Below are 20,150 nucleotides of genomic sequence, written 5' to 3'. Positions count from 1 at the left end.
CAAAAGATCTGGATTCCAGTCCTGTCTGCCGATAGTCAGCCACGTGATTCTGGCCAAGTCATTCCATTTTGCTGCCTGTATGTCTTCACTGATGACGCATGGAAACTTAGACCTTAAATAATAATGGTAAGAGTTCACTGCTTAGGCTCAGAAAGCTTATGTCCTCTGCTGAAGGTCACACAGCCGGTGAGTGGTAGAGCTAGTGAGGAAAACAGCTGAATCTACAGCCTGACATATGCTTATTTTTTTAAAAAATATTATTTATTTATTTATTTGCGAGAAAGAGTGAGCAAGAGAGCACAAGCACATGGAGGGGCAGACTCCTTGCTGAGCAGGGAGCCCTGTGTGAGACTCAATCCCAGGACCCTGGGATCATGACCTGAGCCCAGGGGCAGATGAGCCCCTCAGGTGGCCCTGACACATGCTTATTAGCACCCCTCTTTTCCTTTACTCTCCTACTCATTTGTAACCCTTCTCAGAACTGCTCTGGCTACTCTCCCTTCCAATATCCTAAGGGAAAAATTCCCCTCCTTCCACACCCAGACCCTCTTTTTAGGAAAAATCTGGGCTGACGATGATACGATTTGCTTTTGCAGGTGCTGTGGGCAGCAGGGCGGGGGGGTGGTGGTGGTGGTGGTGGGGATTACTGAACACTGTGATGCCTGCAGGGTTTCTGGGTGCAGAGGGAGTCTCCCGGAGAGAGAGAAGCGAGTCCAATCTCCAAATGAGTGACCTGAGTCCCCAACCAAGCCTGCGTTGATTTGGAGGGAGTGGGATGGGGGGGCTCAACTCGTGTGTGTGTGTGAGAGACAGCTGTCCTCAGCCTAAGGGTTTCTCCAGCAAATAGGGGACCCCCTGGGTTCCTGACATCCAGGCGCAGCCACCTGTCCCCACCTCTGTTGCTGCCACCCAGTGCAGGAATAAGACATGGTCCTAAGAACTGGGCCAGGCTGCTCTGGAGGCACTCTTGGGAGAGGCGGGTACAGAGGATGCGATGCTGGCCAAATTCCTGCCCTGGAGTTCTGTATATGGGACCCCACTCCACTTGCTATAGCACACTCGGCCTCACCCTGTGATCCCAGGTGTTCCTCCTAGTTTTACTGAAGCCCTCACTCCATCCCTAATGTGGTCTATCAGCCATCCTTCTTGTCTTAGAAGGCATGGAGCTGGGCGGGTGAGAAAGGACCTTTTCCATTTCATTTGGTCTGCCTGCAGGTAAGTGCTTGGTGCCTTCCCTAAGCGGGGCTCCAGGGCAAGCCCTCGGAACATACGCAGATGAGTAAGAAACATCACCAGGTTCTGGATCTGGCCATACAGTTCAGAAAGCACACCCACTAGAGCACACCCTCTTCCTTTGTCCCAACATCCCTGAGAGGACCCGGAAGGGGAATCCGTTGTTTGCAAAGGAGAAAAATGAAAGCTATAGGTTCAGTTGACATCGTGGAATACAAGTCATTTCTTAGGCACAAGACAAAACTATAACTGGCCCCAGCACTCTAGTCAATCCGCAGATCTGCCATCTGTCTGCAGGGGCTCCATTCCAACATAGGTAGTGGCCAGAACAGGTCCCAGCAGGCTGTAATCTTGGGGCGGCCAGACCTTCCGAACTAGGATTGGGCCCTGGCGCCCCCTGGTGGCACAATGCAGCTGCTGCGGCCTCATCACCTCTGCTTTGCAAAGTGGGCACCAAGTCCAGGGCTTGCGGGGACAGACAAATTATTTATGTATTTGAGAGAAAGAGAGAACAAGCAGATTCCCCGCTGAGCAGTGAGCCCAATGTGGGACTCGATCCCAGGACCCTGGGATCATGACCTGAGCCCAAGGCAGATGCTTCACCGACTGAGCCACGCAGGCGTCTCTCTATATTTGTTTTTAAGCTGTTGTCTGGTGAAGCATTATTGTTCTTCTTGTTACCAGAAACCAGAATTGAGCAGAACAAGGCAGAACAGACATTTACTAACACTTTCTTTATCCTCACTATCTGGAGGAAAATCAAAGCTCAGAGAGGCTAATGGAATTATTTTCCAGGGTCACACAGAGCCAAGGGCAAAGCCAGGATTTGGACACTAAGCCTGATATGCCAGATCCCTGGGGTAACACCTCCAGCTGTCATATCCTCTACGACTCCCCCTGTAACACACACACTTCTGGTGTCTTGATCTGGGACAGCAGGACCTCAGGGGTAAGAGGTCCTGTGCTCCCTACTCAGGCTTCAGTGTATCATTTAGACACAGCCAGTTACTGCTGCTTGGCCTGAGCTGGAGAGGGGCTGGGGGTTGAGGAAGGGACGCCGAGCTGGGCAGACTCACAGGCTCGTGAGGGTGGCGAGGCGGCAGGGTTGGGATGGTGGGCTTGGGATTCCAAGCCAGAACTTAAGTCCTAGGTATCTGTGTGGTCTTGGGCAAGTCTCTTCGCCTCTGTGAGCCTCACGGTGCTCAGCCAAAAAATAGGAAATTATAGCAATACTTTGGCAGCCTCGCTTAGGAAAAAAGAGTCCAGATTTTGAAATTAGACTTTGTGTTAAACTCTGGATTTCCCACTGACTATTTATGTGGGCTGGGGCTAGTTACTTAAAGTCTCTGAGTCAGTCTCTGAATCTGTAAGATGGGTCATTGCAGGGACCCAGTGAGATGATTGAGCAAGGAGCACACTGAAAAGTTCAAGGCTTTATGATGCTGGTTTATCACTGCCTTGGAAAGGAGCTCTGGGAAATGGCTCTCACACCCGCTCCTGCCACTCCAGTTCCCCTGATTCCAGGCACATGGGTTCTCATTCTGCACCCAGCCGGGTCTCTCCGTGCCTGGGTCCCCACTCCTTCCACCATTGCCTAGTAACCTAAGGCATCTCCCCCCTAGCTTCCCTCTTCCCACTTTGTCCTAGTCACAACCTGGAAAGGAAGTCCTGACTCTCCATCCTGGAGTCTGGAGCCCCAGCCTTGATCTTCTGATTCCCATTAATCCCTGGGAGGCAGGAGGGGCTGTTCTGAGGCCTGGGACCAGAACCTTTCAGTCACCTTGAGGTCGTAGACCCCCATTCTTCTTGAACCAAGCCTCCTTTGGCACCCAAAGGTGGTTGGGGGCCCACAGGAGACCTACTGTGGCCCACTTTTACCTGTTATGCTGCAGCCCTGTCCCCCTCCCGGCCCTGGCCCCAGGGCTGGTGCTGTGGATACCAGGGAGACCGTGGGAGGAGGGGGTGAGCTGCAGAGTGAGAGAGGCTGACAGGAGGCGGGGACTCTGGGGGGCTGAGGACTATAAAGGGGCACGGGGGAGGGCAGGGACACCCATCTGGCCCTCAGGACTCAAGGTAAGTGGTTCTAGTCTGGAGGGGAGGCCAGGCTCTGGGGAGTCCTTGGGACTAGGGGCCTGGGGTGGGGGAAGGAGCTTTGCAGAGCAGGGAGGTGGTATTGGGAGGTCTGGGGTCCTGCTTGGGTCTGGCTCTACATCTGGACAGATGGATGACCCTGGCAGAGCAGTCTGTGGACTAGAAGACTGGAGACGTGTGCGGGGAGTGCATGGTGGTCGTGCACACAAATGTGACCGTGGCCTTGTGAGTGATAGGGTCTGAGGGTGCGCCCGTGCCTACTGGCTGAGGGCGATGCAGGCAACAGTGTCTTCTGCAGGACCTGTCCCTGAATGTCTATCCTGGTGGCGGTTGCGAGGGGCAGACCCACAGGCCCTGGTTTTCTGTCCTTTGATTCACAAGTTCATTCTGTGCGCTGCCACCCCATTGGTGAGCTGGAGCACGTCTTCATCCCACCCCACATCCGAGTCCTCAGAGCCACCAGGCCCTGGATGTCATGAGTCCTGGCTCTCCTGTCCCAGATCCCCACCTTCTCTGCTATGTTTTTGACTTTGCCGGGGTGCAGACTCGGCTGCCGAGCGGCTCAGGCTCATGACCTGGGCTGTCCGCGCTCTCCAGGGCACATCTGGGAGGTTGGGCGCTGAGGACCGAGTAGCCCTTTGCTCAGCCCCTTTGTTCCCAGGCTTGGAGAAATGGGTGATGGGGTGAAGGGGTTGGGCAGATGGGCTCCGCTCTGCCTCTACCTTCCCTTTCCCCACTCCTCAGATGCCTGCTGCCCACCGCTGCCTCTCCCTGCTGCTCCTGTCTGCCTGTGCGGCTCTGTTGCTGCGGCCACGGCTTGGGGCCCGGGCAGCCCCACTGGAGCCAGTGTACCCCGGGGACAATGCCACACCAGAGCAGATGGCCCAGTACGCAGCTGAGCTCCGCAGATACATCAACATGCTGACCAGGCCCAGGTGCGTGCGAGGTGGGATGGGAGGGAGAGATCCCAGTCCCTGTGGCCGTGGGCCATGACCCCAGCCCCTTCCATGCTCCTGGCAAAGCAGAGCACCTCTACTGACTAGGCCTGGAGCCCTGGGCCCTGGGGGAGGGGCGGGGGGTGTGCAAGGGTGGGCATGAGGCAGGTGAGCTGGCATGTGGGCACGGGGCTTGCCCCAGCTGCCTCTCCCCTCCCAGGTACGGGAAAAGAGACAGAGAAGAAACACTGGACATCCTGGAGTGGGGCTCCCCCCATGCTGCTGGCCCCAGGTGGGTTTGCTCCCCTGCTCTGTGTGCCTAGATCCCTGGGGCTGAAATGGGTGTGTGGGGAAGGAAGAACAAAGGCCCCAGGGCTGGCCTGGGGTCTCCAGAGGGTGCGAGGACTGTCCCCTCCCGCTGCCATGTTCTGCCCTCTCCTCACAGGGACCTCAGTCCGATGGACTTGTGATGCCACCTCCTGCCTCCTTTGACTCCAAGAGCAATGCTGGCCCACCTCCCCCCTTGGCACCCTTGGCAATGGCCAAAGCTTGCTCCCTGCCCCCACACAGACTAAATAAAGCAAATCAAAGTCAGAGCTTCTCTGTGTGTCTCTGTGGACCCCTGGTGGGGGGCAGGCGTGGGCCACATGCTCCGGAGAGACAGAGAGACGGGGGAGAGGAGGGAGGCACAGGAGGGAAAGGAGGGTACTGTCAGGGATCCAGAAGCCTTCGGGGTATGTAGGGTCGGCAGGGCCATTCAGCTCATGCTCTCGGGCTCCACAGAGGGCCAGGCCCAGAGGGCGGCAGGGGCTCCTCCACGGCCATTCAGTGGGTCAGTGAGGTTTGACTCTTCCCACTTCAGCACTTCTAGGTCTTCCTGATCAACAGCTTGACGACAGCCCTGCCCCAAAGGCACCCCCACCAATGCTTTCCGACACCTAGGCACTAGGCCAAGTATGAATGTATACTGAAGTGTCCTTGGCACGGAGCCAGGGGCAACAACACAGCCCGGAGGAATGACTGGTGGCCCCAAGTCACCAGCTGCCCTCCTCCGGGCAGATCAGAGATGGCTCACTGCGCATGTTCAGTAGGACCACAGCTGTCCAGGGGCCCGGGGCCCAGCAGAAGCACGGCCGGCGAAGGGGGACTGTGACCGGGCGGGGCCTGGGGCCGGGGTCCTGTGCAGACTGTTGGGAAAAGGAGCCTACTGTGTGCCAGGAGTGGGCAACCCTCCCAACCACCTAGTGAGGGAGATACTGTGTTCTTCCGTCTGCAGAGGCCGAGGCTCGGGGAGGAGCCGCAGCTTGTCCCAGGTCCGGCACAGACAGCAAGCTAGTCCAGGCCCACAGCACTGGCTGTAGAACTGGAGGAACTCGGTTCTGAGCCCAGGGTCTGCCCCGCTCTGTCTGTGTGTCTGTCTGTGTGCTACCACCTCTCCCAGACTCACATTCCTCATCTGTAAAGAGGGAAGGATGACAGGGTTGCAGTGAGCGAGACAAGAAATAACACACATGAAAAACACCGAGCGTGCGGGGCACCTGGTGGCCTGGTTGGTTAAGCCTCCGACTCCTGATTTTAGCTCAGGTGGTGATGGCAGGGTCCTGGGACCCAGCGCTGTGTGGGGTGTCTGGTTCCGCGCTCAGGGGGAGAGTCTGGTTGACATTCTCTCTCTCTGCTCCTCCCCCCAATCACACACATACATACAATATGTATGTATACATACATACATGCATACATCTACAAAAAACATGCACAAATTTAAAAAACCAAAACCAAACCAAACCAAACAACCCGGTGCTCGCAGCTGGAGGAAGCAAAAACTCTGAGAATCCCTTGAACAATTCCTCTTTCACAAGTGAACCCGTGGATGTCCTATTATGATCTCTGTGTGGGCCCATATCCTCTAGCATCGATTTGCTGGAAATCCGAATTTCAGTCAAGTAGATGCAATTACTTTTAAAAAGAAACAAGAAAAGAAACACTGAGCATGGTCTGTTGACCCACGTGAAGGCCCAGGAAATGGGAATTTCTCAGGGGCAGACGGGCCCCCCCCCCCCCCCCCCCCCGCCAACCAGCTGTCACCATGACGCCTGCTAGAAAGAGCGGCCCGGGGCGCCAGGATGAGGCTCTGGAAGGCAGACTTTCCAGGACTACAAGGAAGCATCTTTGAAGAACCAGGAACTTAGAGAGAACGGCTCCTGAGAGGTAGCGGAGGCCTGGGGGGTTGGAGCTGCAGGCGGGGAGAGTGGAACCAGGCCCTAAAAAGCACAGGGCTGGAGAGGATGCAGCCTTACCAGGCAAATGCACGGGCTCAGGGCAATTCTCAAACCCAAGGGAGTGGCTGGGAGGGGGGCCAGGTTTCAGCAGAACAAAGTTTGAGTTTGGATCATGGAGGCGGAAGCCCCAGAATTTTCTCTGGCCGCTAAGGGGATAGGCTCTGAGTAGGGAGAGAGGTAGACACTTCCCGGGGCAGGAGTTAGGGTCCTGCTCAGGACATATTTGTGTGTGAGAGGTGGCTCGCAAGAGGTGCCTCTCTCCCTGGCCCCCTGCCCACCTTCTGAGGGTCACCAGCCCCTCTGCTCCTCTGAGAGTGCCCCCCTCACACCCAGCTTCTCAGGGACTGGCCTGAGCGGGGCTCATTGCCAGATGGGTCGAGAGGGTCCTGGAGGACAAGGCAGGACTTCTTCACCCTGAGGGGCAGGCAGAGGCCCTCCTGCTCGTTCCTGGGCCCACACGGGACATCCGGGCTAGCATCAGAGATGCCCGGCTCTGTGGAGACACTCGAGCCGGAGGGGATCCTGGCTGAAGGCCCTCCTTTGAGGTTGCCGGGACCTGCTCCTCTCCCCTCTGCTGGTCCCCTAGTTAGAGCCCACCCCCTCCCCAGGGGTGATCGTGGGGAAGTAGGGGGCAGGTGGATGGGCTGCAGGGAGGAAGTAGGACAGACCTGCAGGGATGGTCTTCTTCTCTCGGAGTAAGATCTCCAGGGCCCTCTATCCCCTTGAAGGACGCATCCCCTCCTGCCTAGGGCCCACAGAAGTCACCGAGCAGTAGCGCTATTTCTCTTTATTGTTGGGGGGGGGGGCGATGAAGGAGCTGGGTAGGTAGGAGTTAAGGCTCCTCTGAGAATACAAAGGGGGTCGCTGGGCCAGGAGACTTGAGTCCGGCATCTGAGGTCAGGGCCCTGCCTGGAGAAGGAAGTCCCTGGGAGCCCCCACCCTCCGGGGCTTCCTCTAGTTTCTCTCGTTCCAGCCCAAAGTACCCCCAGTTCTGTGGCTCCGGATCCGTGCCCGCCTGCCCAGGCTCTCCTACCTGGGGCCCTGGGAGGACGGCGGCGGTTGGGGTTTCCCGGTGCTCTGTTGGGGGGGTTTCCCGGTGTTTGCTGGTGGGGTTTTTGTGGTGGTCGCGGCTTTCTTGGGGTTTTTAACGTTTTTCGATTTCTTGGTGTCCTTAGACTTCAAGCTGGGGAACACGTCTTTGCACAGATCATGGGGCAGGGAGGGCGGTGGGTGGGGTGTCCGGTGATGTCCCCTTCCTCCCCCATCCCCCTGCGCGTTCTCCCTCTCTCCCTCTCGCTCCCCCCCCACCCGCCCACCTGCTGTTGAAGAGCTTCTCTAGGTACTTGTTGAAGTGGGCGAAGTTGGCCATCCAGTCGGCCGCGCGGGGCCCGGGGGTCTCCGGCTCTTGCAGCTCCTTCCCCAGGGCTCCCCGGGGCGGCGCCAGCAGCAGCACCAGGCACACCAAGGCCAGTGCGCACGCGCAGCGCAGAGCCGGCGCCTGGGGAGGGGGTGGGGAAGCAGACGGAGCCGCCGGGTGTCACGTGACGCCCACCGCGGGCCCGGGGCTGGATGGACTCAGCGAAGCGTCTGCCTGCGGGACGCACGCAGGTGCGCGAGGCCGGAAGGGACATTCCGGTGCCCAGGCCGAAAGGTGCGCCCCTGGCCGTGCGCAGTGACGCACCCACGCCCGAAGACCCGGGTACACTGCGTGGTGGGGATGGACCGGGAGACACACTCTCGGTTGTACCCACGGGGGCTGCGTGGAGCCACCGGTCAGCTTCCTAACCTCATCGACCTCTTCCGCTACTCCTTGCTCACCCCACTCCAGCCTCGCCCGCCTCCTCGTTGTTGCTCCTGCTGTTCTCTTGCCTGGAAGACTTCCTCCATATATCCGCAGGACCACCTTCCTCACCTCCTCCAGGCATCAGCTCAAATGCCACTTCCTAAATGGGTCCTACCCTGACCCCTACTTAGAATCAAGGGCAGAATCAAGGCCCTTAGATCAAGGGCAGCCCAGCCCTTGATCTGGTGCCTTCCCCTTATGTGTCACCTTCTAACTTACTATATTCTATCCTTACTAAAAACTGTTATCTCTCCCAAAAGGCACGTCCCTCTTCCCCCATTTGTGAGCACCATCACAGCTGGACTCTGCCTGTTCTGCTCACTGATTTGCACAAACATCTGGAGCAGTGCCCGACACTTCGCAGGTGCTCCATTCCATGTTAAATGAAGGACTAACACAGCTGCATAGGGGAATGCCAGCCCAGGGATCCCCATGTGCGCACCCAGCTGCGCACGGAGAATTTTATGCTGATTTCACGCAGGCACATCCCGTGATTCACATACTCTGATGCCTGTACATGCGATCCAGAGCCCCTGGGACCCTCAACTCTTTCTTGACCAGGAAAGCCCCTCACCCCCACCACCTAAAGCAGGGACAGGAAACCCCCTCAGCTGTCCTGACCATCAGACTGGCAGAGGGAGTGACCCTGGTCTCACTCATTCGTGCCCTTAATGCCCCGGGGAAGGGACCTTGGTGGCAGCCTCCATCCCCAAGCTCCTGGAGAGCAGAACTGACAGGGGTCCCAAACTCAGCCATCAGACATTACCATGGTGCTGGGTGGGCGCAGAGCGGCACAGCAGAAGGGTATCCTACATGGACCGCCGAGGCCCTTTATATTCCTTCAGCTCCATGCCCCCTTTCCCACAAAGGCTCCACGCCCAGCTTGGCCGCCTCCTGCCCCTGAGTCATCACCTGGGAGTTGGGAACAGGGAGAAAGTGGGGGTGGAAGCACATGGGCTGCCGGCTGTCCTGACCTGGGCACAGTTCGTGCCGGGGGCCCAGAGGTGTGGGTGGCAGAGGCAGGAGGCCCTGGGGAGCTGGGGTTACCTTTTGCCTCAGGTCTACAGGTCCCAGGGAGGAACTGTCTCTGGGGTTGAGAGGGGACTCTGGTTTGCCCAGGGACTGTTTTTGGGGCTGGGAGGGGGCTAGGCTGAGAGATGAGGTACCCCTTTCCTCCTAGCTGGGGGTTCAGGACCCCTACTCCTAGCTTCCAGGCCTGCTGGCAGGGGCATGGGTAAGGCTAAGCTTTCTGCCTTAGGACTGCAGGCCCTACTGCTCATCCTGGAGATTTTCGAGGCCTGCCTAGCTACTTTGGAGACCGCGGTGGGAGACGTGCAGAGATTTCTCAAGTGTGGTGGGTCTCATGTTCCTGAATGATGAACTCAGGGCTTGGGCTGCTTCAGGTCACAGAGCCTTGGCTCTGTGTGGCCGTTAGGGCCCCACTCTACCTGCTCGACATTGCTGCTTCTCTGTGGCAAGGCTGTAAAATGTGAACTGAAGCTTTTCAATGCCCACACCCCCAGGAGGGACACAGTAGGAAGAGCAGGGGCTTCTGGATAGGGTTCCTGACTTTACCACTTCCTGGCTGTGTGACCTTGTGTGACCTTGATTAAGGGACCTTATCTTCCCCGAGCCTCCTCATCTGCATCTGTGAAATGGAGCTGATCCCATCTATAGCCTTAGGACTGTCCTGAGGATCCAATGGGATGCTGTTGCTGAAGCCCTTGGACAGCTCCTGGCACAAGGTAATTGACATAGATGAGCCCCTCCGCTCAGGGATGTGCCCTTTTCCCCCATCCACACTTCTCCCTTAGGGGAAGGGGTGAGAAACTCAGTGTCAATGTCACCGAAGTTTATGGGATGGCTCAGCAGCCCTGTAAGACAGTATTGCATTCCCAAGGAGCCAAGACTCTCAAGAAAAAGAAATGAGATTCCCATGCTTAAATTCCATCATACAAGTTGGGAGGCGAGACCTAGGTGTCAGTTTACCCCAGATCCCAACAAACGGGCTATCTTTTCTGTCACTTAGGCGCAAGCCCAGCATTGATGACCCCATTTCTGAAAGAGCTCCAACGATGTGTCCTCCTGCAGCTTTGGCTGTGAGGACCCAAGCTGCCCTTATAAACCCCGGGGCTTTTCCACAAGACACTGAGGGCTCTCAGTCTCTCACCCTTCTGGATTCACTCACGCATTCCAAGAATGGTCAAGTTCTGAGAGATGGTGTGCATCTACTCACCTTTCTGGCCTAGAAGAAGAGGAAAAGCTTGATGGGGTGAGCAGGTTGGGGAAGGAGGCACGAAGCATTCAGTATTATTATCACAATAAAATCACAATCACAAAGCACTATCACAATCATAATAGCCCCGTGGAGTGTAGAGTTATATACCAATAACTGATAATCACTGCCATTGCTTAGTGCCAGGGGCTGGGAGAAGCATTCTCCCAGCACTGCAGTGTCTCTAATTTTAATGATACCTGCAGGCATTAGCTCTTTCGCATTTGAGGAAACAGGCTCGGAGAAGTTAGGAGACTATCCAAGGCCAGTGGGGCTGAGATTCAAGCTCAGGACTGACTCAGATCTGGAGAAGCAGTCCCATCTTCTTGGAAAGCTACCCCCCGTCAGTTACACACCTTTCTGTCTCTTGGGATTCAGGCCATCTGCAGTCCAGAGTCTCCCCTTGATCACTTCCGGGTTCCTTGGCCTGTCAGCTACTTCCGACTAGAGTGGGGTTGCTCGCCCATGCTCTGAGTCCCCTCCCCGCTCCCTTTCTCCCTCCCTCTGCTTGGCTCTGTTTTTCCCCGGGGGGCTTTTTTTGAGTCAATTCTTCCCTGTTATTCTCCAGGCCTGATGGTCAAGACACAGGCATTGGCATCAGACTGACATGGGTTCCAAGCTGGACATAGCGACTTGTTGACTGTGTGTCTTGGACAGGTCGCTTTGCTTCTCTGAGCACGGTGTCCTCAGCTATGAGGGGAAACACTAGAGCTAGGTGTGGGGCTATTGGGAGACAAAGCTGAGAGAAGGATCCTCAGGCTTCTGGCCCCAAGTCTTCCTTGGATTTTGTGATTCACCCCAGGACCCTTCGGAGAAATTCTCTCTTTTACATCTGACTTCAGTTTGGGTTTTTACTTGCTCCCAAGCCAAACCAAGGCAAACTGAAAAACCTTTGACTAATAAGCCTTCCATGACTTCCTGGATTAAGTCCAAACTTCTCAGCGTGACATTTGAGGTCCTTCACAATTTGACCTCAGCCCACTTAAAAACCAAACAAACCTTCAGAAACAACTTTGGAGAAGTAGACTTTAAACACAATAAAATTCGCCCATTTGAAGTGCACCAGTGGAGTTCTGACAAAGGTGTCACCGCCCCCACAGTCGAGACCCAGAACATTTCCATCCCCTCAGCTAGTGCCCTCCCGCCCCTCTCCAGTTCACCTGGCCTTAGACAGGTGAGCGGATCTCTGTAGATCATACGTGCCCGTCTCAGACTTCATGCAAATGGTGTCAGTGTGTTCTTTCTGTCCGGCTTCTTTCACTCAGCATAACGTTTTGGACATCCCTCCGTATTGTGAGGTGTATCAGCCATGTGTTCCTTTTTATTGGTGCGTAGTACTGTTCCTTGAGGAGAATGGACCACAGTCTGTTTACCATGCCCCTGTTCTGGGTGCTGGCATTGCCGCCCACTCTCTTCAGCCACGTCTCCTGCTCATGGATCGGTTCCTCCCTCAACGTACCTGTCTGACCCTCTACCTGCTAGACTCCAGCGGCTTCCCAGACAGTTCTTTCATACCCCCAGCCTTTGCCTGGGTTCTTCCTTCTCTTGGGGATGAGTGTCCTGTATTCCTCCACTTGGCAAGATCGTAGGACTCGGTTCTGGCAATTTCTCTTCTGCGAAGCCTCCCAGGTCCCCTCCTTACGTTGCCTTGGGCTCCTTGGATCCTCTCTGCAGCCAGTTGCCTGGCGGTCCTCACCTGCCTCCGCACCAGACCCATCATCTGATGACGACACCTTACCTATTCTCATCCTTAACTGTGCACCGCAATCATCTGGAGAACTTTCCAGCTACTGGTGTATGGCTCTCCCCTCAGAGCCTGCCAGTGCAGAGGCTTGATGGCAGGCTTTGTGTCAGGTGCTGCAGTTCCAGGAGTCAATAAGATATAGTCACTATCAGGGCGCCTGTGTGGCTCAGTGGGTGAAAGCCTCTGCCTTCAGCTCAGGTCATGATCTCGGGGTCCGGGTATTGAGCCCCGCATCGGGCTCTCTGCTCAGCGGGGAGCCTGCTTCCTCCTCTCTCTGCCTGCCTCTCTGCCTACTTGTGATCTCTGTCTGTCAAATAAATAAAATCTTTTAAAAAAATCTTTAGGGGTGCCTGGGTGGCTCAGTTGGTTAAGCGACTGCCTTCGGCTCAGGTCGTGATCCCGGAGTCCTGGAATCGAGTCCCACATCAGGCTCCCAGCTCCATGGGGAGTCTGCTTCTCCCTCTGACCTCCCCTCTCATGCTCTCTCACTCTCTCTCTCTCTCAAATAAATAAATAAATAAATAAAATCTTTTAAAAATTCTTAAAAAAAAAAGATATAGTCACTATATCCAGGGAACTTCACAGTAGTGGGAATAGGTATTTACTGAATGGACTAATTAATACTCCAAGAAACACCTAGCAAGAATACCACCTCTTGGAAATCCCTGTTGGAAAGGGTTTTTTTTTTTTTTAAAGATTTTATTTATTTGCCAGAGAGAGAGAGAGTGTGTGTGTACACACAAGCAGGCCGAGAGGCAGGCAGAGGCAGCGAGAGAAGCAGGCTCCCCGCCGAGCAAGGAACCCGATGCGGGACTCGATCCCAGGACCCTGGGACCATGACCCGAGCCGAAGGCAGCGGCTTAACCAACTGAGCCACCCAGGCATCCCGGTTTTGTTTTTTTTTTTAAATATTTTATTTTTTCATTTGACAGAGATCACAAGTAGACACAGAGGCAGACAGAGAGAGAGGGGGAAGCAGGCTCCCTGCTGAGCAGAGAGCCTGATGTGGGGCTCGATCCCAGGACGCTGAGACCATGACCTGAGCTGAAGGCAGAGGCTTAACCCACTGAGCCACCCAGGCGCTCTGAAAAGAAGGTTTTTATCTCTTTCATGAGCAGAGTGGGAAGTTGTCTCCTTGGATACACATTTTGATGGATTTGGAAGGGAATTCAGGAAGCTAGTTCCAACTTCCAAACCGCCCATTTTACAGATGAGAAGGGCAAGGCCAAGTAGCCAGGTTTTCTCCCCTGGAGGAGGAAGGTAGTCTCTGAAAGCCAGAAGGCTTTCCCATAAGGGCATCCAGGCCAGCTGCTCTTGAGAGCTGCTGAGCTGTTCTCAACCCCGGTGTCTGGTGCCAAGTTAATAAAAGATTTAGGACACATTAGCAACAGTATTTTAATCAAGTCTAGATAAATTCAAGATTACATTAAGCTCTGGTGGATAACAGCAAAGAATCTGCTACAAAGATGGCAAATTGTTTCTAGATGTTTATTTCTTTTAGTACTGATAATTTTATGCATTGTCTCAAATTAAGTCAAATTTAAATGTTATTTAAGTTCAGCAGTTTTTGTGAGTTATCATATTTTTGTAGATTGAAGAATAATTTATGGAAAATGAAGCAAGTTTCTTTACTAACAAAACCTGCTAAGCCAAGCTCTGCCATTTGCTTGTTGTGCGATCCTGGGCAAGTCATTGAACTCCTCTGTCCTTTTGTTTTTTTCATCTATGAAGAAATGAAAACCGAAAATAGTACCTATGGAGCAAGGCCACACAACCTGGGGTCAAATCCCAGCTCCACCACCAACAGCGTCATGCCAATGGGCAAACTGCTTAGTCTCTCTGTACTCCAGTCTCTTCACCTGTAAAATGGGACTATAGTACTCTCTGCCTTGTCCAGTTGTTATGAGGATCAAAGAAATGTATACAGGGGAAGAGACTGGACCTGTGCGTGGCAGAGCTCACACGTGGCAGCGCTGGTGTGGGTGACAGTTAGAGCAGAGTGGCAGCCCACATGGCAGGAGATTTTGAATTATGAATAAGCTTTTTGAAAGTCAAAGAATGCAAATTAAGCAATGGGGTGAACTGACTGAGCAAATCCCCCAGACACAGTGGGAAGAAAAGATCTCCCCCATTTCTCCTAACTCTACACCGTCCTCCCTCTTCCCTGTGGGATGGGCAGGAGGTCCCCCTACACTGCCCTGTGCGCGGGGTGGGCCCAGGGTGGTTAAACCTCAGTGCAGAGGGTGGGAGAAGATTCTGGTGGGGAGGTTTGGAGCTGAGCAGCTGGCACCAAGCAGGGCTGCAGTGGGTGGGGGGGAGAGCTTTTGTTGTGTGTGGCAGGGCATGGGGAGAGAATGGCTCTGGGACTGGGACCTCCCGGCATTCCTGGGAAGGGGGCATGGTCCTGGGTAACCCAGCTCCCCTGCCGTGGCTCACAGAGCACTTTTATATGGGTATGCAGAGGCTGTGAGGCGAATATTACCCAACTCCAGCCAAACGATTTGCCTGAAGTCACCCAGCAAGCTGTCCTAATGTTCTCCATAACCCCTGTCCCTGTCCCTTCTGTCTCTGCCCCAGCCCACTCTACAAGAGCTCCCTTGGCCCAGGGCTCTGGGGGTGGGAAGCAGCACAGCGCTTGTGGGTGTGTGGGCGTACGTGCGTGCAGTCCCGCACATGCAGCCCTCTTCCAGGTCACCCGTCCAAGTGGGGACACTCCCCTCTCCTTTCTTTGTCTCCAAACAACAACCCGAGTGCCTCACACGGTCCTCAGGGCACGTATTCCCACAGTCTAGAGCCTCCCTCCACTCTCTTCCCTTTGGTCTACAAGAGCACTCTGAGGCATCACTGGCTTGTGAGGGTCTCCAGCAATGAATATTGGGTTATGAGGGGGGTTGCTAGCAAGATTCCCTCCTACTCTTAGGTTCTGCACTGCCTTTTACAAGCTCATCTCCACTCTGGGGATGGGCTACCTATTCCTGGCCCCCTTATATGGTGTCCAGAGCAGAGCCCTTGGCAACTTGGTGGGGCCAGTGGAGGAAGAAGAGGTAACAGTGGGTGGCACAGATAGGGCTGGGCAAGATGCCACTAATGGTTGTGGCTGGGGAGGAGGCTGTGTGGGCAGCGGGAAGAGGACGTACTATCCATACCCGACACCTGCGGAGCCAGCAGCCCTGGGGTGGACCCCTGTCTGCCCCACGAAGACCTGAGGTCAGTGATGGGCACACCAGATATCCAGAGAGAGACTCAACACCCACTGCCCAGAAGGCATCTAGTTAGAGCCTGTTCAACCCAGCCCCAAAGGGAAGCCGCATTTATGGAACACCTTCTGTGTACCTTGTATTGTAGCAGTCACTCTACATGGGTCCTCTCCCTTGGGAGTAGGGGTTATCCCAATTGTAGAGATGAGAAAATTGAGGCTCAGAGAGGTAATGTAAATGACCTAAAAGATATCTCTATCTCTATCTTATTCTGTATATCTATATCTATATCTATATCTATATCTATATCTATATCTATATCTATATCTATATCTATATCTATATCTATATCTATCTATATGCAGTGAGAGTTTCAAACTATTTTTTCCTATTGAGAGGTCCAGCCAAGAGAAAAGGTTTCTAGAGCAAGACTGGCGAATTGCATGGGTCGCGGCGAACGTGAGCGTGTAGACTTGGGATAGCTGTGGCGGCCCCTGCTGGCCATTATCGTGAGTGCACCATCACTCTACAGCGCCAGATCTGCCAGAAATTCACAACAGCCGCTTTGAATTTTATTTCTTTCCGTGTCCTGACTCTCAAAGCCCTGCGATGAACATCCATCAGAGGAAAACCTTGATTTTAGGGGAAGCAGAGACACTGACTGCACCCTTGTGATCTGTGGAGGCAGGGAGGACGACTGAGCTAATTACAGACCAGAGAGGAAAAAGGAAAGGACGCTATCCCTCTCGCTTCCCCCCACTCTCCTGCACCCACGCCCCCCTCCCCCGTGGGTTGCCACTAACTGCCATGGGATGCATTTTGGGCCCCTCCAACCTGCTTCCCTTCTCAGCTACTCTGTTTCCCACCAGTAGCACTCTCATTCCTTGGGGCTCATTTACTGCTCTTCCGGTATGACAGTCGACTACCCCACCAGAAAGTGCTTTTTGGTTTTGACACCGCCCCTGAGCCCAGACCTCCACCCTAGAGGGGAGCTCCAGGAGATCGGGAGCCACTGAGCCTGGCACCAAAGCTGGTATCTGACTTAGTATTACTGAAGCTGTCACCTTGTTTGAAACAGAATGGGAGCATGGTACTCTGCACGAAGAAATCCTTCTTTCACACTGGAGTCTCACTGGGCTGTTGGGAGAATAAAACAGTTTACCAGCTGGAAGGGTCCTGAAAAGCTGCGAGGGGCTGGCATTCTGTAAGGCACTTTTAGAGAGATACTTGATACTCGTTGACTGACAGTTACTGGGAGTGTGGGTGGGGAAGGCAGTTTGTAAGAATAAAATTGGATTCCACCTCCCTAGTGGTCCAGAATCTGGGATTCAACCTTGTCTTGGGGATACTGAATGGAATTGAGGTTTGCTGTGGATTGCTGTGGCTTAAGAGTTGCCTGATCGAGAAGAAATAATTAATATTTCAGAGGGATTCAAGATCCTCCCACTTCCCAATCAAACGTAATTAGCTGAGTGATTCTCTCTCTGCCCAGAGATGGACAGGTGACACTGGAGAGCAGCCTTCATAATGGGAAGCGGGCTTGTTTCCTGAGTTGAATTAGGTGATCTTCTGGTCTGACGGCTGGGGAGAGGGTTGGAAACAGTGTGCTCCCGCAAACCTCTTTGGAAACAGAACCTGCAATTCCAATCTCCACCATCTGGGGTCGCTAACTAACTTTCTTCTCCTTCAGTAAGGCGGGGAAGGCGAGGAAGCGCCAAGCCTTTCAGCAGAAAAGTTTTATGGCTTTTTTTTTTTTTAAGTGGCTTTTCCCTATATCTGTATACCCAGATTTATGCCCTCTAGAGCTCATGGGTGAGGTGAGTCTCTTGGGGTCCCGGGGGCCAGTCCTCCACTTTCAGGATGGATTCCCAAGCCAAACCCATTTCTGAGATTTCCAAGCAAGTTTCCAGGTTGCAGTCCATTTCCCTCCCTTCCTCCCTCCCTTCCTTCTTTCCTTTCTTTTATTTCTTTTTTAAAAAAGATTTTATTTTGGGGGTGCCTGGCTGTAGAGCATGCTACTCTTGGTCTCAGGGTCGTGTGTTCAAGCCCTCATGTTAGACTTGGAGCCTAGGTAACAGCGACAACAACAACAATAAATTTGTTTTTAAGTAATCTCTACCGAAGTGGGACTCAAACTCACAACCCTGAGATCAAAAGCTGTATCCTTCACCGACTGAGCCAGCCAGGAGCTGAGGTCCACTTCTGGTCTTAGGAGCTCAGCTAGCAAGAAAGAGGGATGATCTCTGCATATTCTGGAAGACAGAGGGGGTGGGGGACGCTGAGGTCAGAGAAGTGCTGGGGTTGGCCGGCATATGCTAGGCTGTCTGAGCGAAGGGTGGTCTCCAGGCTGAACCTACAAGCATTCCAAGGCCATACACTATCTTTTACAAGCGGGTCTGGGGTGGAGCGGAGCCTGGTGAAGGCAGACACCAAACTGGGTTTAACACTTTATTTACTTCTTGAGATGGGGCTCTGAAGAAGGATAGAGAATTACTTCTTTCCCTAAACAGGAATATGGACCTGCTCTCTGATCTGGACCTAAAATAAGATCTCGAACTCCCTCTCAAAGACGTTTCCCCTGTCTTCCTCCAGAGAGTGTGGGATCCCGCTCTTCCCCACTGGAGTCCTTCCAAGCTGCCCCCTGAGCCTGAGACCCTATGGGAATGGGTCTCCTGCCCCTAGGGGATCTCCCTCACCTCCTCCGGTTCCTTTTCCCAATTGGGAAACGGGATAACCTGGAAAGGTGAGGCAGGTCTGGAATTGAAAGGTGGCTCTAAGCTGAGAGAAGGGAGCGGAGTAATCATTCACCATCGCCCTTTTAAGGGATCACCGGGCGCCAAGGGACGCTAGTGGGTACGGGTCCTAGCTTGGGCTTCCCCCCAGTGGAAAGCGAGCAGGGGGTCTTGGGCTGTGCGGTTTCTCCCAAACCACCACCTCCCCGCCTACCCTCTAGCTGCACGGAGAGACTACTTTCTCCAGCTTTTCCCTCGGCATCCAGAGCCCCCCCTCCCTTCCTCTCGCCTCTCGGTCTCCGCCCCCTCGCGCAGAGGAGGCCTTGCCGCTTTAAGAGCCGGGGTTGCGATTGACAAGCAATAAACGCGGAGCGCCGGGCTGCGCTGGAGCCGCAACGAGCTAGGGGCTGCCGGGGCGCAGGTAGGCGCCCCCCGACTCCCGGGCCAGCGCCCACCCCAGGGCCCTTGCTTCCTCTTCGTCCAGGCACGGCCCTATTCTCTGGGTCGGGTCTTCCCGGGCCCCTTCCCTCAGGCCGGTCCCCTCCCTCTCCACCGCCCGCCACCCTCCTTTCTCGGGGGCTCCTAGAGAGAAATCAAACCCCGCTGCTTCTTGATGCTGGCCGGAGCGGTTAGGGCTCCAAAGTGACATCGGGCACAGAGCTGGTGGCGAGGCTCCGATATCCGCGAGGCCTCTTCGGGGGCTGTGCGGATTCGGGGGACTTTGGAGCCGGGCATTACGTAAGAACAGCGCTGTTAGCGCTTCCGGGGGTTGGGGGCGCGAGACAGAGGTTGCGTGGGTCCCGGTGGTCCCCCCGGACCCCTTGGGAGGCCAACACCTCAACCTTCCCTGGGAGGGGGTCCTGGGAAGGGGGGCACTGCTTCTTTCCCTTCCAGGCTGTGGGGGGGCGGGTCGGGGTCGGGGCCAGGGTTAGGGTCTGGAGACCTGAGGGGGGATCGGTGCCAGGAGAGAAGAGCCGGGGTCAGAAAGTTAGGTCAACTAAGGGGGGGGGTGGGGAGAGTGAGGACGGGGGCGGGGGGACATCATTCAGTGACCTCATCCCCTGGTCTCCCGCGGGCGCGCTCGCAAAGAGCCTTCTTTGATGGCTCGCAACACGCCCCCCTTCTGCCAGGTCCTAGCGCCCAGCCACTTAGGGCCCGGCTCTCGGGGAGGGGGCTATCCGATGGTCGGTCCGTGCAGGTCCGCACGTCTCTGCACGCCCCCATCCCTCCGTCTGTCTACCCCTCCCCAAGACCTGTCGGTCTTCAAAGCGCCTTTGTCAGACCTTTCTCTTCCAACATCTCTTTGTATGGGTATTAATGGAGGGGTGGGTGGGAGGGACGTTGGAGGAAACCTCCCCCTTTCGCTCCCGGTCTGCATCACCTGCTGACCCTGGGTAGTGTGAATAGTCTGGGGGTAGGGGTGAGAGGACACCGAGGCCCAGGCTTTTGGAAGCCGAGGTGCGCATTCCCCGAAGCCTGGGCCCCGGACCTTGGCCGGTAGCCAGACTGGCTTGCCTGGCACTGCTGTTCTCCTGTGGGCACAAGCCAGGCCCCGCCCTCCCAGAGGCCGGGGTGGGGGTGGGGGTGGGGAAGAGCTAGCCGAGGCTGTGGGAACTGATTATCCAGAGAAAAACCCAGGCAGGCTGGGCAAGACTCCAGGGGACAGGATCCTCCCTGCCTCTTCTCACCTTCCAGTCTCTAAGGAAGGCGGATGTCTGGGGTCTGCTCTGCCAGTAAGAGTCAGGGAGAATAGCATCAGCCAGGAGAAGGCTCCAGGTTCCAGGTGGTCAGGACCTTGGATGGGGGAGGAGGGAAGGCATAGGG

At 55.1% G+C, this 20,150-nt stretch overlaps 1 protein-coding gene across 1 annotated transcript; it reads left to right on the top strand.

Moving 5' to 3' along the window:
* Positions 1 to 4,068: 4,068 nt before the first annotated feature.
* Positions 4,069 to 4,729, top strand: PPY (pancreatic polypeptide; the record flags this gene model as incomplete). The annotated part of the gene is made up of 3 exons (XM_080826659.1): positions 4,069 to 4,259; positions 4,480 to 4,551; positions 4,705 to 4,729. 3 exons carry the CDS (start codon positions 4,069 to 4,071, stop codon positions 4,727 to 4,729), a joined length of 288 nt encoding a protein of 95 aa, XP_080682785.1.
* Positions 4,730 to 20,150: the final 15,421 nt, after the last annotated feature.

The sequence above is a fragment of the Martes martes genome (assembly GCF_963455335.1).
Source record: "Martes martes genome assembly, chromosome: 16".
In the NCBI taxonomy this organism is placed as follows: Eukaryota; Metazoa; Chordata; class Mammalia; order Carnivora; family Mustelidae; genus Martes; species Martes martes.
This window is presented reverse-complemented; position numbering and strand designations above follow the sequence as displayed.